This window comes from Chlorocebus sabaeus, chromosome X (genome assembly GCF_047675955.1).
Source record: "Chlorocebus sabaeus isolate Y175 chromosome X, mChlSab1.0.hap1, whole genome shotgun sequence".
In the NCBI taxonomy this organism is placed as follows: Eukaryota; Metazoa; Chordata; class Mammalia; order Primates; family Cercopithecidae; genus Chlorocebus; species Chlorocebus sabaeus.
Window position 1 is genome coordinate 47480394 of NC_132933.1, and position 23654 is coordinate 47504047.

Consider the following 23654-nt stretch of genomic DNA (forward strand, 5'->3'; position numbering starts at 1 on the left):
TTTGAGCCACAATACATTCAGGTAAAGATAGATATGGGGTATGAGAGAGCGATACTACAAGGAATAGAAGTAGGACTATAAAGAAGCAACATTGAGGATATTTAAAATGATCTACAATATCAAGGATAATGTAAAATAGGGGAAAATATGGTCCAGGTTAAGGCAAGTTGACTACTGTACAGCTTTACCAAGAAAGGGGTGTCAGGGTTAACTGCTGATCCTATCCCGCTTCTCCTCCAGGCACAGATTATCTTTTCTATAAAAGGTAGAGACTAAAAACTACATCTATTCAAAATTAGGCTTTGATACTCTGATGTTTGGATGATTATTATAAAAGTTCTGGCCTCAGTTTAAAGGTCCCCATATTGTTTGAATTCCTACCCAGAACCTAGGGACTGAAGGGGTTCCTGGTTTACAAGTGTCCAGTTCTCTCTTTCTCGAGCCACTACAACAGTGGTCCCCAAACTTTTTGGCACCAGGGACTAGTTTTGTGGAAGACAATTTTTCCATGGACCTAGGGGTAGGGGGTTGGTTTTGGGATGAAACTGTTCCACCTCAGAACAGCAGGCATGAGTTGGATTCTCATAAGAAATGCACCACCTAGATCCCTTGCATGCTCAATTCACAATAGGGTTCCCACTCCTAGAATAATCTAATGCTGTTGCTGATCTGACAGGAGGCAGAGCTCAGGTGGTAACACTTGCTCACTGGCTGGCTGCTCACCTCCCGCTGTGTGGCCCAGAGGTTAGGGACCCATGCCCTATGGCATCCTGTCAGGGAGAAGTTATTCTTTCTTTCTCTTTACTTCTCTGGAAAAGACTCACCAAAAGAAGACCAAAGGAAGATAATTTTGTTACCTGGAACTCAGAGGATGTTATCAGATAATTGGTACTTTGGAAGGCCATCCCTTATGATGGCCTTTCCATGGAAAAAATAATTATAACCTGGAGGATTTCTGCAGTTAAACTGATGACAATTATTTCCACACAAAATTAATATTCCAGGCAATAAAGGACACCGATAAAAGAGAAATGTTTTAGTAGGGAGGCTATTTAGGGCTGCTCTCGACCAAAGTTGTACTATTCCAATTACTGATCCAGGCAGGCCAGCCCTATTTTCTCTCTTTGTGAGTTCCAAATCTCCTGGCCTTCACTTATCTTTTGTAAGAAGCTTGCCATTTGTGTAATCGGTGCAAAACTCCTTCTCTGCACTCCTGTGAGTTTGCTCACCAATACTTTTTCCCATAACTTAATATTTTGGAATAAAAAAAATTAAAACAAACAAAGGTGACCCAGGAAGTATAAACTGCAAAACATAGAAAGTTGGTTTTCCGAAAAGGCATGGTGAGCATTCAGAAACAATGGAAAAAAGATGCTACTCAATGCAAGCATGTATCCTAACCAAATCCATGCATCATCAATACTAATATGAAATATTAGTTGCTGCTGCTCAATTTAACATAATCTAAGTAGGTTTCCAAAACAGAAATAATCAGGAGATGATGAGGAATAATCCACATCCCCTCAGTATCGTTTCAATTTTATGTGTGTGTCATATGTAATCTTATTACATTTTAACATTTTCCATTCTTAATTTTTTATTCACCCAACTTAGGTACTTTGCTGATTTGGGGGCACTATAATACAGGCAGAAGTAACATGATCTCCACAGGTGTCCTAGCTTTATCCCAGCCCCTCTTTGATATTCCAAGGGATATTAGGCATTTTCAACAATTATGAATTTTAGGAATTATGAATTAGGAATTTTCAACAATTATGTTACTGTTATTTCTATTTCTTGAAATTCCTCTCATTGGCCTTGAAACAAAATGCTAAGATCGTTCAAGCTCATAAAGCTTGATGAGTGGACATTTTGCAGATAGAGCATACAAGAACATGTGAACCTATAGAATCTCCTTTGGAGAGGAGAAAGCAAAGCAACCCTCCCTATACCCCAGAAGGCATTACTTTACACTTCTCATCCAACAATACCAGAGATGCACTGTCATTTATACTTTTGGATTTCAGGTACTAAGGACAGCAAATATACTGTGCTCTGGAGTCACACATTAGATGGTTATCAATCACTTACACCCAAGTTTACATTCCGTTTTTACTTTCCTATCAGAAAGCAGTGCCTTGAGAGAACAGGATGCTAACAGGTCATTTAAATAATGGGGAGGTAGAGAAACAAGATGAAATGGGCACTGAGGCAGCTGAAAGGAGTAAAGAGGGCACCAAAGATAAGCTGACTTGACTCCAAAGGAAAAAAAAAAAAAAACCAGGCTTACTTCCTGATATTGCTGAAGATTAGCTCAATTTCAATGAAATGCTGGAGAATTTTCTCAACTATCACAGCCTGAGGCCGTAGCAGTGTGTGACTGTAAATGTTCTGGAATCTAAATATTCCACCAGGAAATATAGACTGGAATGCCAACCAGAATCCTTACTCTGGTTGCCTAGGATTGTCAGGACCAAATACTACTGAGACTAAACTGAAACAACACTCAATCTAAAATAAGACATCATAAGAAAGAAAAGCACAAGCTGATTTATATACCCACATCTAGCTATCCTGAAGAAAGCATTTAGTAATCACTGAAAAGGCCACCATTGGTAGTTTGGCACATAGTATGACACCTGTGTGGCCAGTGAAAGCTGAGTGGTACAAGTGACAATCTCATCTTCTTCCACAGACAGAGATTTGTACGATTCGTACAGTACATTTCCCTAATATTTAATAAATATCAAACATTTTTACTCACGAGGGGCTCCTTCAGCCATTTCGATGGCAGTAATTCCCACAGACCACACATCACTCTGCAAAGAAAAAGATGACAAAAAAGTCACTTAAAAATAGGAAATTTGTAGTATTTAGAATGTCAAAACAGTGTTTAGCTGGAGATGTGGATGTCAATGCCAGAGCCCTTTTATGGGTTTCCTATAATGAAGCTTCGTTACAGAGTGACATTATAGGAAGACGTAATCTGAGCTTGTGATCAGCCAGTACCTCACTGCACAACAGGTTGATAGGGAATGGGGTTAAGTGCAAGGAAAGTTCATCTTGGATGCATTGTTATTATTGCTTTACCTGAAATACCAAAATAAACTTGTCATAAAGACATTTTATTACATAGACCCACAAGTTGTATCATCTTGGGCAAATGTTTTAACTCCCTGTGCCTTAATTCCACTTTATGTAAAATGGTGATAATAATAGCATACACTTACATAGGACTGATATACGTGTGTGTGTGTGTGTGTGTGCGTGTGTGCGTGTACTTCAGCAGTTCCTGGAATATACTAAACTAAGGCTAGAATTATAATGAGACTAGAAAATTATCTTCAGCACCAACTATTTAGTATTTTTTTTCTTCAGATTGTGGAAAGGCACAGGGCTAGAGATACACTGGCTGGCTAAATGACTCCTAAACAGGTTTTCTGAATTCTTTTTTTTTTTTTTTTTTCCTTGAGACAGAGTCTCACTCTGTCACCCAGGCTGGAGTGCAGTGGCGCAATCTCGGCTCACTGCAACCTCTGCCTCCTGGGTTCAAGCGATTCTCCTGCCTCAGCCTCCCCAGTAGCTGGGATTACAGGTGCCTGCCACCACACCTGGCTAATTTTTTTGTATTTTTAGTAGAGACAGGGTTTTGCCATATTGGTCAGGTTGGTCTCGAACTCCTGACCTCAGGTGATCTGTGGCCTTGGAGGTTAGCTGGATTTTTAGAACCCTAGTTTATAGATTTCTTAGCTTCAGTTGTGGTAGTCTATGCTTAAGATTTCTTTCAGTTACATGGTGCTAAAAACTAAAAATAAATAATGAATGCAGGTGAAAGTCCTTGGAAGACTGCAAAAAGTATGCAAATATAAACCATTATTTTTATAAAAAACCACTTGAAGAACATGCTTCCATAATCTTCATAGCTCCTAACAGCACTGAACATAATAGACTCTCAGTAAATAATTATTTTGCAGATCATGTAGAGGGCACTTAAGGAAAGGGAAAAGAGATGAATCTTAATCAACTTCAAGTATTGAGTCCTAGGTTCCACTCAGGGAGACCACAGTGAATTGTTTGGATGACTTACGTGGAGAGTGAGTGAGGTTTTTCCAGTCTATAGCAAATGGAGAATTTTCTTTCCACATCAACCTTTTGAAATGTGTACATGGATATACGTATATTGTTCAAATTGCAGTTTCAGTGGAAATTTTAATAAATAGCATGAATTGTTACTTAGTTTGTCTATTCCACTGATTTTCTGTGGTTTTGGAGGTGAAATATGCCAAGGATTTTCTCCATTACTCTGAGTAATCAAATTATTTTTTGTCTTTTCTGGAGCTAAGTTACTGTGGAGGTTAATAATTGGCTTTACATTTATTCATTTTTAAGTTTACAATGCCCTTTGTCCCTGGAAGTTAAATTTTTATATGCATATAAATCCATATTATATAATATTTTTACCAATAAGTGACAAGCAACATAAACTACACATTCTGCCTCAAATTCAGGTAACTCTCAGTGGTATACTTTGTCCACATTCTTAGAAAATATTATTTTATGAATATAATCAAACCACTTACTGAAATAAAGGCTTGTATTTCCTACTAGCATTTAACGTAAAAGGAGGAGTTGCTTGCTTTTTATTTTTTGTTTTATCATTAAAAATAAATGTTAATCAAAAATCCTTTCCAAATTGTAATTTCCACTGAATTCTCACACTCACTCTGTAATCATAGGAGCGTCTTGGGTCCTCATCACAGTCAATCACCTCAGGTGCCATCCAGTATGGTGTCCCAATGAAGCTATTCCTCCTTCCATTAGTTCTGCTCACCTGGGCACTCACTCCAAAATCAACTGCCAAAAATCATTATATGTCAAAATAATCAATCAGGAAGAAAAAGTTTAATAAGTTATTGCTTTAACTTGGAAAGCTGATACAAAAGCCACAATGAATAACAGATTTTCATTCCAGCCTAGCAAACTTTATCATGAAGTCTACTCCAGGAATACTGGAAAATAAGCTTTTGCTGCTATTTATTTTGGAATGAGACTCAGCAGTGCTATTATAAATCTACAGTAGGTTTGGCTGAATGTTTACCATGAATATTAAAAATAATGTTCTGTCAGGACACTCTGAACCTCCAAAATGATAACATATGTAGTGTTTGGACCTGGAACCAAGCTGAAGGAAGACCAGAACCATAAGTAAGATCAAAGAAATCTAAAACCTATTAGCACTTTATCAGGAAGCCTCACATATGATATGAGAAGGCTCTATCACACTGATAAAGAAAAATGAGTTTTCTGCTAGAATTTAGTTTAAATTCCTACATAGATCTTTTGAATCAGATGCAGGTATTTACTGTGGTATCTATATCTCAGTTTAGATTATAAAAGTTCAGTCTTCATCTGTGGGATACATTATAAGAAAATATTTGGTATGGTATCCTCAGAAACAGAAAAAAAGGCTAAAGTAGGCTGGGGTTATTTATTCCAGAAAAAATAAAACTCAGATAAAAAATGAAGTAGATTTTCTAATTTAGAATGGTTTCCAGGAATCCAGAGGATGGTGAACAAAACTGACTGAAAAGAAGCTTCAGGAATTTAGGGGAAGAGAAGAAAAAGGAAAAAGAAAAACCTAAGCATTTAAGGCAGTTTTAAAGGATCTAACAAGAACGACAACAACAAAAAAATGTCCACAATATTTGTGAAGATCACCATTGGGTGTTGTACCACGTTTTTATCTAGATTTTTTAAAGAAACAGGTTTAATAATAGCCCAGCATTCTCACTATCCCTGTGAACTGGCATTAGGGGCCAAGAATTACCTAGGAAGGCCATAAGTTGGTATATGGCATATATCCAGAGGAGAAAATGAAAGGAGAAAAGACTAGAAGACTGATTAATAGAAGAAAAGAAAAAAGAGCAAGAGAAAGAGAAATGAAAGCTAAGATGAGACGAAACCTCAACAACGGCATAATTTAAAGTTTTCTTTCATGACCTTACAGGCTGGAATATGAAGATTATTGAGCAATTGCAACTACAATAGAATCATTTTTCCATCTCTTTTCCTTCTATCACTTCCTTTGGCTGTCATTAGGTTTGCTTTCTGCAACTTTCTTCTTATACTACGTTGTTTAAAAACAACTATAATCTTAAAAATTTAAAACAAATTGTACAAGAATTAAGTGTAAAGGATGTGTGATTAAATTTTATAATGTGTTACTTAAAAATAGTGATAATCTGAGAAATCTAGAATAAATTGTACACAGACTACATGTAAAGTAAATCTGATTAAACTCTAATCCAGCAGTAGAAGGTCTCTCCTCCAGAGGAAAGTACATGAACTTTAGTGCATGGACATTGTGATAGATATTTCAGTGGCTTTTCATTTACGTACAATTTCTCTTTTGTGTTGTAAATGTTTGCGTTGACCAGCAACTTGACACAAGTATATGAGAGTGTTGCTCTATATGTGAACACAGTGTTTAGCCTTGTGATGAACTATCTATTCTGAGTATTTAAATGTGAAATATGTATGCCTTTCATGTATTTTTTTACATTTTTATTATTTATTCATTTCTTGTTTAGAGACAAAGTATCCCTCTGCTGCCCACGCTAGAGTACAGTGGCACAATCATAGTTTAATGCAACCTCAACATCCTAGGCTCAAGTGATCCTCTTGCCTCAGTCTCTCAAGTAGCTGGGACCACAGGTGTGCACCACCATACCCAGCTAATTAAACTTTTTTTCTTTTTTTCTTTTCTTTTTTTTTTTTTTTTGTAGAGGTAAGGTCTTGCTATGTTGCCCAGACTGGTCTTGAACTCCTGGTCTCAAGTGATCCTCATGCCTCAATCTCCTAAAATGATGGGATTACAAGTGTGAGCTACTGCACCTGGCCTCTCCTTGTGATTTTAAAATTGTGTTTCTAGCTTTATAGCTTTTAGACAGACGCAAAATAAATAATACACTGTCTTGAAACTACTTTCACTTTCCAAGAGTAAACAATTACTACCTCATGCTTCTTCCAATGTTCCTATTGAATGAACAAAATCTCTACTATTGTTCTATCTGTTTAGCAAGAAAATGGGAAACATCTTAAGGTCATGTTCAGACACATGTTTACAAACTGTTGAAAATACACTACAATGTGGAGCTTTCTCCATTAAGATACTTTGGACTTAAAATACTATAAGAATAAACTTACCCAGTTTTACTTCAGCATTATGAGTCAGCAGCACATTCTGACCTTTGATGTCCCGGTGAATTACTCGGTGTGCGTGAAGGTGAGCTAAGCCCTGTATATATTTTTTAAAAAGCCACATCAGTATATATTTCTTTCTTTCTTTCTTTCTGGTACAGTTCTTAGTATTTTTGGAAAAACTTTTGATAAGAGAAACAGCTTAATTTTGATGTTTCAGACACAATTCTTTCTTTAGGCTGGAATCACTACAACCCGTTCCCAGAAATATGACTTTTGGCTATAAGGAAAGGAAAATAAATCAGGACACCCATGAGAAAAAAGAGTACCCAAAGTAATGTTTGTATACATTGGGCCACTTCACCTTCCTTTCTAGCCTCCGTATTTCCAACTAACCATAAGAGTAAAGACCTGGACATCTTGAATATCATAGCTCAGCTATTGTTTTGCTCTATTTCTTATCCAACCATTTGTTTAGTCCAAAATATTTTCTAGTCAGCTTTGTAGACTGAGAATTTAGGGGAATGTGGAAATTCATTTTACAGCATTTGTAATCTGTGTTGGCTTCACACTTTGGCTCTAGCCCATTCACCACTAAAATTTACTGTGACCTGGCTAACCCATCACGTGGTATGCAATGTTAAGCTGTAGTGAGATTGCCTCAGACACTAACTGGAGATTCATAATAAAGTAACAATAAAACTGCTAACATTTATTGAGCCCTTATTCTTTGCCAAGGATTGTACTAAGTGCTTTACATTGGACTAAATTACTAATTCCTCTCAGAAACCCTTTGAGAAAGGTGTTAATATCACCCTTATAATATAGATGAGGAAAATGAACCTTGGAAAAATTAAGTAACTGATTCCAAGTGATAAAATTTATCCATAGTAAACTAAATGTAAACTCAGTCCAGAGTTTGAACTCTCAACCATTTACACTATCATCACAAGTGAATCCAACCAAAATGACAGGTAGGACATTCTAACACTGTATGAGTAGTACTGTTCAATTCTGTTAATATCCTTCTTGGATGACCCTAAGAACTTAAGCCACAAAAGATGGGATTTGGTAGATCAAGAAGATTGTTGCTCTCATCCAACTGGGTGTGGAAAATAAATAAATTTAAAATGGGGGCAGTAATCAAAGAAAATGTTTGTCTGCCAAAAGGCTACAGATGATTTGAGGCCATTCCATAAAATACTGACTTCTTCTGACTCACCTTCATCTTAATCTATGATGCTTGTGTTATGTTTTTGTTTAAAGAACTGTAAAATAATAACAACATAATAAATAATCCAAGTGGTCATTTCCATGATCTACTGAACACAGTAATCTTAATCTGACAGAGGTATTAAAGGCCATGATTTCAAAGAAGCTCGTTACCTAGCTTATTTAAAGGCGTCAGCTGCAAATCGGCTTTCTCAAAAGCTTTTTGGCCTTTTCAGATATCCTGATGCACAGGTTATGTTTAGAATACCTAAACTATCTGATGTCAGCAGGTATAAGGTGCATTGTATATATTACTCCCAGGTTCTTAAAAGATCAGAAGAGAATAACTATATGAAGACTCACCTGAAGGATTTCTCGGCAGATATAAGCAATCCAATCTTCTTTTAAACTCTGATTTCTGGTCATTCTCACTACATCAGTGACCGAACCTGCTGCACACAACTCCATCACCATCTGCAGGAAAGCCAGCAAAGTATAAAAAATTAGTGTTCAATTTTCTGAAACTATCTGGAGAGTTTTAGTCCATATGGTTTGTATCTATATGTAATGTTTAGAGATTAAGGCACTGCAAGTACTACCTCAATTGTCTGGTGGAAGACTCCAAAGGCTAGCGAAATTAGAGAGAGTTGGATTAAAACCAAAGATTTGTGGAGGGAGAGAAGCCAGGTATTTCACCAGAGATATTTAACTGGGAGTTGGGGTTTGAGCTATGTCTTGAAGGATAGGTGGTGGTTGGATATGCTCAAAAGGAAGAACATTCAGTTTATGGAAAACTAAATAAACACATGCTTTTAGAAAGAAGCTTATGCAAGGAACAAACCTAAGTGATGAGTGGAATGGGAAGGAAAGGATGGTCAAGGAAACAGTTTAATTGGGGGTGATGAAGCAAAATATGGAGGGTCTCAAAAGAGTTTACATTTCAACATTAAGGCTAGGTTTGGTTTTTGTTGTTTTGTTTTTATTTTCAAATTCCAAACTATTTTCCCCAAGATACTGGCAAGCTACAACTCCAAGGGAGAATTTGTCGATTGCATTCCTGTGGGATAATTTCATCCAAATGGGATTACTACTAAGGAAAACCTATTTTAAAACTGGTATCTTTGATAATATTTCATTCAGATTTTATTGTATTAATAAACTCAGTTTCTCAGAAAGTTTATTTTTGACACAAATAAATTGAGGGCCCAACTAGTAAATTTTCTTCCAGGTAATATAAGTTAACTAGAGGAAAGAGCGATGTACAAGAGCATGTAACTATTATAATTATCCTAGCAATATTTTCTTTGAGTACAGGTTTACGTATTACTGCCCACGTCAAAAACACTTTATCAAAAGAGCAAAATATGTCTTTTTTAAAACTTTATGCAAATTAATTATCACCATAGATGAATGGAAGCAAAAGGATAAACTCAAAATCATGACTATCCAAAAAGTCTACCTTACTTCCTGTGGAATATTGAGATCTTCTTTTCAGAAAACTACTCCTCAAATTTACAGTTATTCACCATTGATATTATTGCATGTCTTTCACCTAAGTACACTTTCACCAAAAAGAAGAGGCAGCCAAACAAAATGAAAACAGATAAGCCACAAAAAGTTGATTTTCATGTGGAGAATTAAGCATTGACTATATTGAATGGGCACAACATGTACACTGTAGTAACTCCTCATTTTGAAACATGACAAACCAGAATTAAAGCCATTCAACTAACATAAACCCTGGAAGATCTTGCTTATGTGAGTCAGAAGAGTTCAACTATAGAAGGAATGTAAGACATTCTCAGTAATTCTCCTAACTTTGTAAGCATGGGGCCTGGTACATACACTTCTTCATTAATGGTCATTATTAAGCTACTTACTTACTTCCTATTTGTTTTTCTGATTCATATAGGCAAAAATTTGTGAAGTGTCCCATGAAAATTCTTATCTTCACAAATAATTTATACATTAAATGTTTATTCATCCTTCAGATCTCAGTTCAAGCTTTTATTCCTCAAGGAAGATTTTCTCATTTCCCAGCTTAATTAAAGTTTGCTATTCACCCACAGACAGCCATGATATTTCTCTTCTGACCAATTATACATTTATGCGTGAGATTATTTGATTGACGCTGGTCTTTGCAAATACATTGTAAGCACCAATGGGTCAGGAGCATGTCTATTCAGCTTACCGTTTTATTCTCAGCATCTAGCACAATATCTGACAGATAGTTTTCAATTGATATATGTTGAATGCCTGAATGGAGTACTAATACATATCCAATAAGGAGATTGCAAAATTTCTCACATTCTGCTATACTATCAAGAGGAAAAAATCTTGTAAGTGAAAATATATAAAAAAGATAAATAGTGTATGCCAAAAAAGTTCCTCAGTAACTAAACTATATAGCCATATTTACTAAAATCTCGACTGGAATTATCAGAGAATAGAGGATGCATGTTAACTGGACATTTGAGAGAAAACAGGGTTAAGCTGAAAGTCTATAAATTTGGTGGTTCTCAAAGTGTGGTGATCAGTCCAGCAGTAGCAAGAGTATCACATACGAACTTATTAGGAAAGACAATTTATTGGACCTACACCCCCAAATCCACTGAACCAGAAATTCTGTGAGTGATGCCCAGCAATCTGTGTTTTATCAGGCTCTCTGGGAGATTCTGATGCCTGCCAAATTTAGAGAACCACTGTTTCAATTCCACCCCTTGTTGAAAACCTTTCTATAACGTCCACTGTCCTATTCTCTGAAGTGCATTATTTAGAATATAATAGAATATTTTATTGTCACTTGAAGATACTGAAAAGTTTTAGTCATTATTTTGAAAAAATACTACTAACTTGGACATGGAATGGAAATGTAGCAAGTATAGAGATTCAAGTATATACTAACCCTACCTTATATTCTATATATTCCATTTTTAATAAAGACATCCTTGACCAAAACTGATTTTCTTGTGATTTAACTATTTTTACCATAGTGGAGGGTAGCAAAAATTCTGGTAACTTAGGTAGCATAGGTTACATTTAGCCTCTACAATTTATATCTTACTGATCTAGAATTTGTGTTACTCCAGGCATAATGACTAAGAAAAGGATAGGTCAACTTACCATTTGGAAAAGAGTTTCTTAAGAGTTATGTTTATCTGTAAGTGCATATACTTTGCAAAAACTTAAAATGCACCCATATGCTCACGTCAAGTGCTAATTAGAATTTATCCTTATCCAGTCATTATTTATTAGTTCATTGGGTAATTTCTGTAATAGCAACCATAGTAATTACATTAAATATTTGAAAATGTTTATGTTGAATATTTCCGGTATTCATTTGAGTCCTCCCCCATTCCACCAGTAATCCCCTTGTCAGGCACTTAAGTTATTTTCCCATATTTTATCGCTCCCATCTCCAGGAATCAGAGTATCTTTTGCCACATGATATGGTTTGGCTGTTTCTCACCCGAATCTCATCTTGAATTGTAGCTCCCATAATTCCCACATGTCATGGGAGGGACCTGGTGGGAGGTAATTGAATCATGGGGGCAGGTTTTTCCCATGCTGCTCTGGTGATAGTGAATAAGTCTCACGAGATCTGAGATTAATGGTTTTATAAAGGGGAATGCCCTTGCACAGGCTGTCTTGCCTGCTACCGTGCAAGACGTGACTTTGCTCCTCCTTTGCTTTCCACCATGATTGTGAGCCCTCCCTAACCATGTGGAACTGTGTCAATTAAACCTCTTTCCTTTATAAATTACCCAGGCTCTTTATAAATTTCCTTTATAAATTCCCCAGGCTCTTTATGAGCAGCATGAGAACAGACTAATACAGTAAATTGGCGTCAGTAGAGTGGGGCACTGCTGTAAAGATACCTGAAAATGTGGATGCAACTTTGGAACTGGGTAACAGGCAAAGGTTGAAACAGTTTGGAGGACTCAGAAGAAGACAGGAAGATGTGGGAAAGTTTGGAACTTCCTAGAAACTTGTTGAATGACTTTGATCAAAGTGTTGATAATGATATGGACAATATGGTCCAGGCTGAGATGGTCTCAGATGGAGATGAGAAATTTGTTGGGAATTGGAGCAAAGGTGACCTTTGTTATGTTTAAGCAAAGAGATTGGCGGCATTTTGCCCCTTCCCTAGAGATATGTGGAATTGTGAACTTGAGGGAGATAATTTAGGGTATCTTTTGGAAGAAATCTCTAAGTGGCAAAGGGTTCAAGAGGAAGTAGAGCATAAAAATTTGGAAAATTTGCAGCCTGATTATGCAATAGAAAAGAAAAACCCATTTTCTGAGGAGAAATTCAAGCCGAATGCAGAAATTTGCAAAAGTAACAAGGAACAAAACGTTAATCACCAAGACAATGGGGAAATGTCTCCAGAGCATGTCAGAGATCTTCACAGCAGCCCCTGCCATCACAGGCCCAGAGGCCTAGGAGGAAAAATAAATGGTTTTATGGGCCAGGCCCAGGGTCCTCTTGCTGTGTGCAGCCTAGGGACTTGGTGTCCTGTGTCCCAGCCACTCCAGCTATGGCTAAAAGGGGCCAATATACAGCTTGGGTTGTTGTTTCAGAGAGTGCAAGCCCAAAGCCTTGGCAGTTTCCACATGGTGTTGAGCCTGCGGATGCACAGAAATCAAGACTTGAGGTTTGGGAGCCTCTGCCTAGATTTCAGAAGATGTATGGAAACTCTTGAACGTCCAGGCAGAAGTTTGCTGCAGTGGCCGGGTCCTCGTGGAGAACCTCTGCTAGGGCAGTGCAGAAGGGAAATGTGGGGTTGAAGCCCCCACACAGAGTCACCACTGGGGCACTGCCTGGTGGAGCTGTCAGAAGAGGGCCACTGTCCTCCAGAACCCTGAAAGGTAGATCCACCAACAGCTTGCACCATGTGCCTGGAAAAGCCACAGATACTCAATGTCAACCTGTGAAAGCGGCCAGGAGGGAGGATGTACCCTGCAAAACCACAGAGGCGGAGCTGCCCAAAACCATAGGAATCCACCTCTTGCATCTGTGTGACCTGGATGTGAGATATGGAGTCAAAGGTGATCATTTTGGAGCTTTAAGATTTGACTGCTCTGCTGGATTTCAGATGTGCATTGGGTTTGTAGCCCCTGCGTTTTGGCCAATTTCTCCCATTTGGAGCAGGCATATTTACCCAATGCCTATACCCCCATTGTATCTACGGTAACTAACTTGATTTTGATTTTACACGCTTGTAGATGGAAGGGACTTGCCTTGTCTCAGATAAGAATTTGGACTGTAGACTTTTGAGTTAATGCTGAAATGAATTAAGACTTTGGGGAACTGTTGGGAAGGCATGATTGGTTCTGAAAACTGAGGAGATGAGATTTGGGAGGCCAGTGATGAAATGATATGGTTCGGCTCTGTGTCCGCACCCAAATACCTTGAATTGTAGCTCCCATAATTCCTACATGTCGTGGGAGGTAACTGAATCATGGAGGCATGCTGTTCTAATGACAGTGAATAAGTTCATGAGATCTGATGGCTTTATAATGGGGAATTTCCCTGAACAAGGTCTCTTGCCTGCCACCATGCAAGATGTGACTTTGCTCCTCCTTTGCCTTCTGCCATGATTGTGAGGTCTCCTCAGCCATGTGGATGAGTCAATGAAATCTCTTTCCTTTATAAATTACCCAGTCTTGGGTATGTCTAATGACAGAAACCACGATTACTTTTGCACCAATCTAATAGCATTGTGAGAACAGATTAATACACCATACTACTTTAATAGTTGTGTACTAAGTTTTCCTGTAGATGCACAAAAGTGACAACTCATGAAAACATACATCCTTGGGTAAAACTTATTCTTATAGAATAAGAACAGCGTAATTAAAAACATACCCAAAGTTGGTGCCTCTGACCAGGGGGACTCAGCTTGAAAAATGCACCATAGAAGGACACAATGTTTTTGTGGAAAGAGTACTTCCTCAGAAGGTTGAGTTCAGTCCTGAGATCCTCTTCTTCATCCTATGGAATAAGAATAGAGAGCAAAGCTCCTAAGTTGTGCAATCAATGACTGTGGGTCCCCAAAGTACAGTAGATCAATGAGGGAGAATCCTACGGCAACCAATTATATCCAACAGCAATTTATAATAAAATCTCAACTAAAATGGTCAGTGAATGAAGATTTCTGGTTAACTTGGAATCTGGGGGAATAAAAAGGGTAAACTGAAGATCTTTTAGTTCAGTGGTTCTCAAGATGTGGTCCCAGGACCAGCAGCACCAGCTACTGTATAAAATTTTCACTGAATGGAGTCGTTATATTTTTGTTTCTTTTGCAACAGTTTTATTCAGATATAATTCACATACTATAAAATTCACCCATTTGAAGTGCAAAATGCAATCGTTTTTAGTATATTTATAGAGTTGTGCAATCATCACTACAATCAATTTTTGAACATTTTTATCACTCCAAAAGGAAATCCCATATCCTTCAGTTATCATCCCCCAGTTCAGCCACACACACACACACACACACACAAACTCTAAGCAATCACTAATTTACTTTATGTCTCAATAGATTTATCAATTCTGGACATTTTATATAAATGAAGTAATATAACATGGTCTTTTGTGACTAGATCTTTTCAAAATTCATCCATATTGTGGCATGTAACAATATTTCATTGCTTTTGGTTTACCATTCATCAATTGAGGGATGTTTGGGCTATTTCTACCATTTAGCTATTATGAATAATTCTTCTATGAACAGTCATGTCAAGTAACTCTATGTTTAATGTTTTGATGAAATGAGATTGTCTCCCACATTGGCTTTACCATTTTGCATTACCAAGAGCAATGTATGGAGGGGTTCCACTTTCTCTATACTATCACCAACACTTGTTATTTTCTGTTTTATTATTATAACCATTCTAGTGGATATGAAGTGGTGTCTCATTGTGGTTTTAATTTGCAATGCACTGATGACTAATGATGTTGAGCATATTTTCCCACACCTATTGCCCATTGTATATGTTCTTCGAGAAATGTCTAACACAAAATTCTTTGTCCTTTTAAAAACTGGGTTGTCATTTTATTAGTGAATTGTAAGAGCTCTTCATATATTCTAGATACAAGTGCCTTATCAGATAAACAACTCGTGAATATTTTCTCTCATACTGTGGATTGTTTTCTCACTGTCTTGATAGTGACCTTTGAAGTACAAAAGTTTTTATTATAATGAAGCACGATTTATAAATTTGTTGTTTTTTTGCTTGTACTTTTGGTGTCATATATAAGCAACCACTGTCAAATCACAGGTCACAAAGCTTTATTATTGTTTTCTTCTAAGCATTTTATAGTTTTAGCTCTTATACTTAGGTGTCTGATCCATTTTGAGTTAATTTTTATATAAAGTAAAAGTCCAACCTCATTATTTTGCTTGTGGATGGACAGTACCATACTATCTTGATTATTTGGTAATCCTTTACATTTTAAAGGTATTTGTTCTGTGCTGATCTTTTTAAAAATGTTATTATTTTTTCACACTTTATTTATTTTTATGTTTAAAAGCTACGTTTAAGATAATTTATTTTTATTAATCACAACAATGGTACATGTATACCAAATATAGATAAATATACTAATAAAATATGTAAGGGGTCTACTTTCACTGAACATTTTCCCCAAGCAATATTAACAGTTTAGTGTATATTCTTTCAGACATTTGTATATGCTAATACAGTAGCTAGAGCTATGACAGATAGAGATAAATGCATAATGATATGATCAACACATACACACACATACACGCACACATATATATGTGTGTGGCATTTAAAAAATCGAAATACACTCTTATTATTTTTAATATTCTGCAACTTTCATGTTTTAATCAATGTATAAAGCACATCTTTCCAAATCAATAAACAAATGCATGTCCTTGTTATGGCTGCACAAGATTGCACAGAAAGGATATATGGGTCTGGCACTCAGGGGACAAGTCAGGTCTAGAAGTATTGTTTTTGAGAATCGTCTATATAGTGATAATTGGAGCCATCTGGTTAGATGAGATCACTGAGGTACAATACATAGCTTCAAGACAGCTCTAGCAGAAGACAGTGTGATGTCAGTCAGAAAAGAACACCTACCCTGGGCATTAGGACACTGAGGTTTAGCACTGATAGCCCAGAGTAGGAAATTCACTTAATCTTCCTAAAGTTCAATTTATTTTAAAAGAATGATGGAAGATAGCAGCCATTACCTATCTTCATGGAATGTTAGTGGGACCAAATGGGATAATATAAATAAAGTTCTTTGAAATCTTTAGAAAAAAATTCTATAAATGCAATGTATTATCACAAAATATCATTGTTACTCGACTTCTTTGAATTACTCTGAGCTCTGTCAGAACTATATACTTCCCTCCACTGTTTACCCTAATCTACAAACATCAGCCTCCTTCATTCTCAGCATATTGATTATAGTGGAGTGAAATGGAAAGCAATTCTCTCTAAGTTTCAGTGATGTCTGCTTGTACCATGATAACCAAGTGGTTTTGATATTCCTTCTGTAACTCTTATTTCTCAGCCAATCTAGAAAAAGCTCTTTGCTTCTTAATAATTTGAAAATAATTACACTTTTGTGTATACAGATGCAATACACTTGAGAAAAATAACTTAAAATGTTAACTTACAAAGAGGCAACTTAAATTGTTAAAAATTTCAATGAAAATATAATTGGTTTGTGCATTTAGGTGTTAAAAGAAATTACACATAAGGAAAATAAGATTCACATACGTGAATGACGCAACCAATGTTGAATATAAAATAGTGCATAAAAAGTTGAAGGTGAGGTGAGATGACTCAGAAAGTGATTCTGCACTTGAAAAATGGATTCCTCACTGGCCTCCTTTGAATTCATAGTAGCTCTAAATTTTATTTGATTGTAAATTAAAAAGCTCTCCTATTTTATCTATAATAGTTCAATTTATAAAAATTATTAAGAAATATTCTTATTGTCAAAAGTGAAATACATTTGTAGAGTGTAAAGAAAAGAAGACTTTTGACCTGGTGTGGTGGCTCACACCTGTAATTCCAGCACTTTGGGAGGCTGAGGCAGGTGGATCCCTTGAGGTCAGGAGTTTGAGACCAGCCTGGCCAACGTGGTGAAACTCCATCTCTACTAAAAATACAAAAATCGGCCAAGCATGATGGTAGATGCCTATAATCCCAGCCACTCAGGAGGCTGAGGCAGGAGAACCACGTGAACCCAAGAGGCCAAGATTGTGCCACTGCACACTAGCCTGGGCAACAGAGTGAGACTTTGTCTCAAAACAACACTAACAAACAAACAAACAAACAAAAAACAAAAAACTTTTGAATTAAAGATTTCCTGTTCTGAAATCCAGTGAAAAAAAGATACCTTTAACTCTTTTGATCAATGACCTAGGAAAGGGACAATTGACATGGAAAATAATTAAGGAATTAACCACCAATTATCTTTAGTTCTCGCCAGCATTTCCCTCAAACTATCCTGACTTAATGACTTTGAAATATAGGGAAATAAGTCTCTCAGCTGAAATGAATTGGTAGCTAAACATATCTACTCAGTTATTACCTCCCCTCTTAGCTAATTCTCTAAGACCCAGCAGGAAAAATAAGCAACTATTTTCTATATTTAAGTATAATGTGGCTAGGCTTTAAAAATACTTATGACATAAACATAAAGCAGTGCACTAGGCTCTGTAGTGTCTCTAAGTTGATTTAACTTCTACTTATAAATTATCTTTCCTAAATTTATATCTTGTTAAAAAAAAAAAAAAAAAAGCTTGCAATGTCAGAGAAAATGGCTGCCAGTTGCAGAACAATCTTTAGTGTTTCCCAAGGATTTCCCACTGGATTTACTTATAAACATTCAACTACTGGAAAATACATCTCTAGACAACTATTTGTCTTATGGGGGAAAGGGGAAGGTCCTAATATATGCAACTGAAAATCTCAGTGACAGGTTCCCTCTTTCTGTTTATTTGTGTAATAAAGTCATGACAACTTGTGGTATGAGAATTGCATGAAAGCTCAAGCTAGAGTCTCAGCCCAGACTTCCAGCAAAGTTCAGTAAATAAGTTCCCTTCAAATTATCTTAACCTGTTTTCTAAAAAGGTAAAAATCCTGTGGCTTTCATTCTTGTCATGTAAGATCCTTAAACTTTCTACTTCCCCTGTGATGTGGCCCTCCTTTGAAATGGTAACAATACCTGACACCGCATAAGACTAGCAAACTACAGGGACTAGCTATTCTATCTGTGCATATGCACTCTCAGTTTCAATTAAGTTGCCAAGGTTCTGCTGAGAGGAATATGAACTCATAAGTAGTCCAATAAATAGGAATGAGAGGATGGTAGTAGGTTAAGAATACAAAGAACAAGTGAAAGAGAAGCAGGGGCAAGACTGAATCCTTTCACCTGTTTGGTAGCTTGATGTTAAGGAGATTCCTTTTCTTTCTGAGTTAGAAAGCTTATGTGTACCGGAAAGAACAAGAGATGTGCTGGGCTCTGGGCAGCTATGTAGTTGCATTTGTGATCTCTTTTTCTATGAGGAACCTGAGGCATAGAGAGGTAAACCACTTTCCCAAGTACTTTTTGGCTGTTTAGTGGTAGACTTGGGATTCGAACTCATGTTTCTGGACTTACATATTATTGCTATTTCCATAAACCCCTGGCATCTAAGAGATGTGTGTGCAAGTCACATACTTTTTATCCCAAAGGATTCAAGATGATTTAGAGATGCTAACTGGATGATTAGCTAGCAGTTATTTTTTCTTACTAAAATACATAATCAGATAATTCAAAGTCCCCGACTAGAAAAACCTTTTAAGAGTGGGTTTCCCACATAAATGTAAACTCCCCCAAAACAAATAAATGAAGATCAGATATGTTTGGAAAGCATTAGTGTGTTTGCCATTCTGAATTAACAGGAAGCTGAGTTTGCGAGAAACACATAAGTACATTATATCCATCAGGCCAAGTGGGTAATTTAAACCTCTCACACATCTTCCAGTAATATGATGCTACAGCATTTCCTGGCTTAGGGCCAGTTGATCACAGACTGGCCTGAATACCCTGTGTTTTGTCAAGAAGAGGCAGTTCAAGGATGCCAGAACTTCCTTTGTAATTTCATCCAATTCTAGAATCAAAATCCTTTTCTCTAAGGAAAGTGTGCCAGAGAGGGTTTGGGACAGGTCTTTAAAAAAGTTTTATTAGCACAAATGTTTGATGAAACCAAAATTAATAAAATAATCATATTTCCCGTACCTTACCTTTCGCAGCTTCCTAAGCTACAAAAGCATGATACTATCTGTTTTATCTGGTCCTTTGGATATGCTTAGTCTCCAAACATGAGTTACAGACACAACAGGAGCCTAGTACTTAATAGATGAGTCATGAGGTTGTTTAGCAATACCTTTCTAATATAACTAGAAAGTTTCTGAATGTGATTCTGTTAATGAAAAGGGTTATTTTTAATGTGCCTGAGAACATATTTACTAAGTCACAACATGCTAGAAATATTTGAGTCCCATGTATAGTTGACTGCAGGAGAGAAAAGTAGGAAAAAATATATCAATTCATTATATTGACAAGAGCAAAAATTCAACTTTTGGGCCCATACAATATTTTATAGAGCACCGATATCTACTGAAAAAGAGAAATTATCTTTGGTTGGTTTTATTCTGGAGCCAGAGAATTGTTGGTATCAGACAAACTGCTCTGAAGGGAAGTCAAAAAGCTGTACGTAGAAAACATGCTCATATTCTTTCATGTGTTCAGGAGTGGTACCAAATGTCTGAAGACTTTGAGGCTGAGTGGTCGGTTTGTTTTCTGCCTGCTATTGCTCTTACAAAAAAGCGGGGCGGGGGGCATTCCTCATTTGGTTCAAACACAATGGTAATGTTTGTTAGAATCATAATGGAGGAAAAGCAATTCAGTCCAGAATGTCATGATAACATGTGAAAAGGACCTTTCCAAGGCCAATTTTAGGCAAAATTTGCTGTAGATCCCATCACCTCCTTTTTTGTTGCTATTCATCCAGAGGGCTCTACGCTCTGTAAATTTACGTAATTCCTCACTGACAGTCAATGCATTCCTGTTCAAGGGACCTTTTCTCCTATCTCCTACTCTCTGATATATGCTAGTGCTCATATATGATGATTTAATCTATGTGAATATATTAAAAGATAAAAATATGTTATCATTTTCAAGCAAGAACATTTTTAGTAGCGGTCTTCTAGAGATAATGACACAATGCAAAGGGATAAGTTAAAAGCTGAAAATGAAAGGAAAGACTACTTGGGTATTAATGAGAACTTTTAGTACTCACGCTGTATCTCCACCCAACAGATTTTTGATATTTATTCACTCTCACTCGCCTTCCTATTTCAGGTAAAGGGGTCTGTAACCAAGAATAAAATGTTATTAGATGTACTGGTACACTCTAAAAATGATTTATGCTTAAGTACTTTAAGTTCCATTGGCACTCAATGGAAGAGTAAGATAACATTATTCCTTTCTCAGTTTTCACCGATAGTTTTAATTTAAAAAGCCAAATTTTTATGACAAACAGAAATTTGGCAACAAATTCATGGTAGTAGATTTAACTGCTGTAATAATGGGAAAAATTATAATTTGGTATTAGTAAAGTGCTTTTTCCTCCTTACAAAACCAGTTAATTGACACTAAACATCCATGGGTTGAACACGATTTTTAAATATTTTAAAAGTCAGAGTATCTGAAATGTAGGTTAAATGTATGTCAAGGTATCTTAAGTTAAAACAAGAAAATAAGTGTTTTAGAGAGTCTCACTCAAAAAGTAGAAGTTTGATTATTTGGAAGCCATGGACTGTAGGGCAAAATAAATCTACAAAACCTCAAAATCCCTCGAAATTCACATTGGTTTGCAACATTTGACATTTACTGGCAAAAAAAAAAAGCACACAACTTTTTTTTTTTTTTTTTTGAAAATTCAGCTATCATTTCTTTTATTATTATAATTATACTTTAAGTTCTGGGATCCATGTGCAGAACATGCAGATGTTTTACATAGGTATACATGTGCCATGGAAGCACACAGTGAGTTGCTGAAACTCACTTTTACTGCACAAATTGGAAAAAGCACAGTTTACGGCCTTGACAACAGTTCAGTGAATATATATAGCTTTTCAAACATAAACTTCCCTTTAGGGTATAGTAAAGTAAAATTTTTTTGACCTTTGCTATGTTTATGATAATATTACCCTAAGAAAGTGTGGCACTCATGTTAAAGAAAAAGAACAGAAATCAGTGCTAGCAAATTCTATGCCAATATGTTATGAACCGTGACATAACTTTATGAATGTTACCAGGAACAGTGCCAATTAAACTGTTTCTTTTGCTCATCTGTCAGAAAATACATGAAAAATGTGCATCTCTGATAAGTCTCTTCCTTCTACCTGTCATTGAGAATCTAATGGCCTCTATTATCAGAGGAAATCACTGGAGAGGGAAAATAACATGATGGAACACAGCAGGATTAACCCAGTATTAGAAGCAATCTTTTCTTTGCTATCCCTGGAAACAAATAATCAACTAGAAACAGAGAGGAGTACAGATGTATTCCTCATTGTTATAGAATACCAAAATATGTGGAACTTCTGCTATGAAAGAAGCATTGTTTTATGTGGATATATAATAAAGAAATAGATATAATACACTAATGAATAAAAGTAATATTAAATAACTATAATAAATCCAGATGAATGTAATAATTATTATATAAAATCATGATTTAAAAACAAATACAATATTCTCTGAGTTGTTTATCCCAAGAACACAGTCCACTAAGGGAAGATAATACAGGTAAATTATAATATTACCTTACGAGCGTTCATCACTTTAACAGCTGTAAACACACCAGTCTTCTCATGAAGTCCCTGAAATACAGGACAATGATAAACACCAAATGCTGGCTAGGTAATCCAGCTATCAAGAAGCAATCAAAGTAGAGAATATTAAAATTAGTCTCAAATACATTGTATGTTATGAAATATAAAATATATAAGATGAAATATATAGTATTATATAGAAAACAGAAATATTAAATTATCAATATTTTAAAGAAATCACCACTCCACTCAAAACACTCAAGGAAGGTTATGGAACAGTTTGGCTGTTTATGTCTGTAGTAACTAGTGGACATAATTGCCTATTTAAAGTTATTGCTTACTTAGTGTCTTTAATCTAGGTTTGCATGGCATCAAAGCATTTAATCTAAATGAAAATTTTTATTTAAGTGAAAATTTTCTATTGAAGATGGGGAGTTGTTCTACTAAACATTTTTTCAATTGATTATGTGATACTATGCAGACATCTTTTCACTGGACTCTTCTTCAAACACAAAATATTTATCATGTTAGCAAAAATATTAGCCATATATTATCTCCATAATGATCACTAGTGAGAGTGATTCATAATTAATTCAACAGCCTCTAAACTGTTTCATATGTCCTGAATCATATGAACCAAAAATATTTATAAAAGGAATAAGTTATAGAAAATTCTCTTATTGAAAAGATGATGAGTTATAAGAGCTTAATCTTACCCTAAATGAAAGTATAAGCTACAGATTTGTGATTTTTAAAGATGAACATATAGGTTTGGAATGAGATCTCCTATTTTGTGGCTGGTACCTTCTAGACATATTCCAAACTGTAGTCATAGTTTGAGTAATAAGTAGAATGCCTTATCTGATATTTCTCAGCAGAAGGTTTGATTTGGGGGCTGTACTGGGTTGAACAGTGTCCCCTCGAAAATTGAGGTTCACCTGGAACCTCAAAATGTGACCTTATTTGGAAACAGGGTCTTTGCAGATGTAATCAAACTATGATGAGGTCATATGGATTTGTTTGGTCTATGTCCAGTTTCTTTATAAGAGGAAAGTAAGGGAGATTTGAACACAGAGACACAGGGATACACAAAGGGGTGATAGTCATGTAAAAGATAAGAAGAAATTGCAGTGATATAACTACAAGCCAAGAAATGTCAAGGATTGTTGATAACACCAGAACCCAGGAAGAGGCAAGGAACAGTTCCTCCCTAGAGACTTCAGAGAGAGAATGGTCCAACAGACACCTCAACTCAGAATTCTTATGTCCAAAATTGTGAGGGAATACATTTCATTTGTTTTAAGCTACCCAGTTTGTAGCAATTTTTTACAGCTGACCTAAGAATTTAGTACACAAGGCAGG

The 23654-nt window shown here is 36.1% G+C and overlaps 1 protein-coding gene across 5 annotated transcripts in view; it reads right to left on the reverse strand.

The window, feature by feature from the left end:
* NRK (Nik related kinase) overlaps positions 1 to 23654 on the reverse strand; it is a 135487-nt gene that overhangs the window by 54679 nt on the left and 57154 nt on the right. For all 5 annotated transcript variants that reach the window (XM_073013493.1, XM_073013494.1, XM_037988987.2 and 2 more), the window contains exons 3-9: positions 22284 to 22340; positions 20753 to 20824; positions 14281 to 14406; positions 8776 to 8886; positions 7207 to 7297; positions 4724 to 4854; positions 2765 to 2819 (exon numbers count right to left, since the gene is read on the reverse strand). In XM_073013493.1, the coding sequence (XP_072869594.1) occupies positions 2765 to 2819; positions 4724 to 4854; positions 7207 to 7297; positions 8776 to 8886; positions 14281 to 14406; positions 20753 to 20824; positions 22284 to 22298 (601 nt within the window). In that variant the 5' untranslated portion in view covers positions 22299 to 22340. The remainder of the gene's footprint in view (positions 1 to 2764; positions 2820 to 4723; positions 4855 to 7206; positions 7298 to 8775; positions 8887 to 14280; positions 14407 to 20752; positions 20825 to 22283; positions 22341 to 23654) is intronic.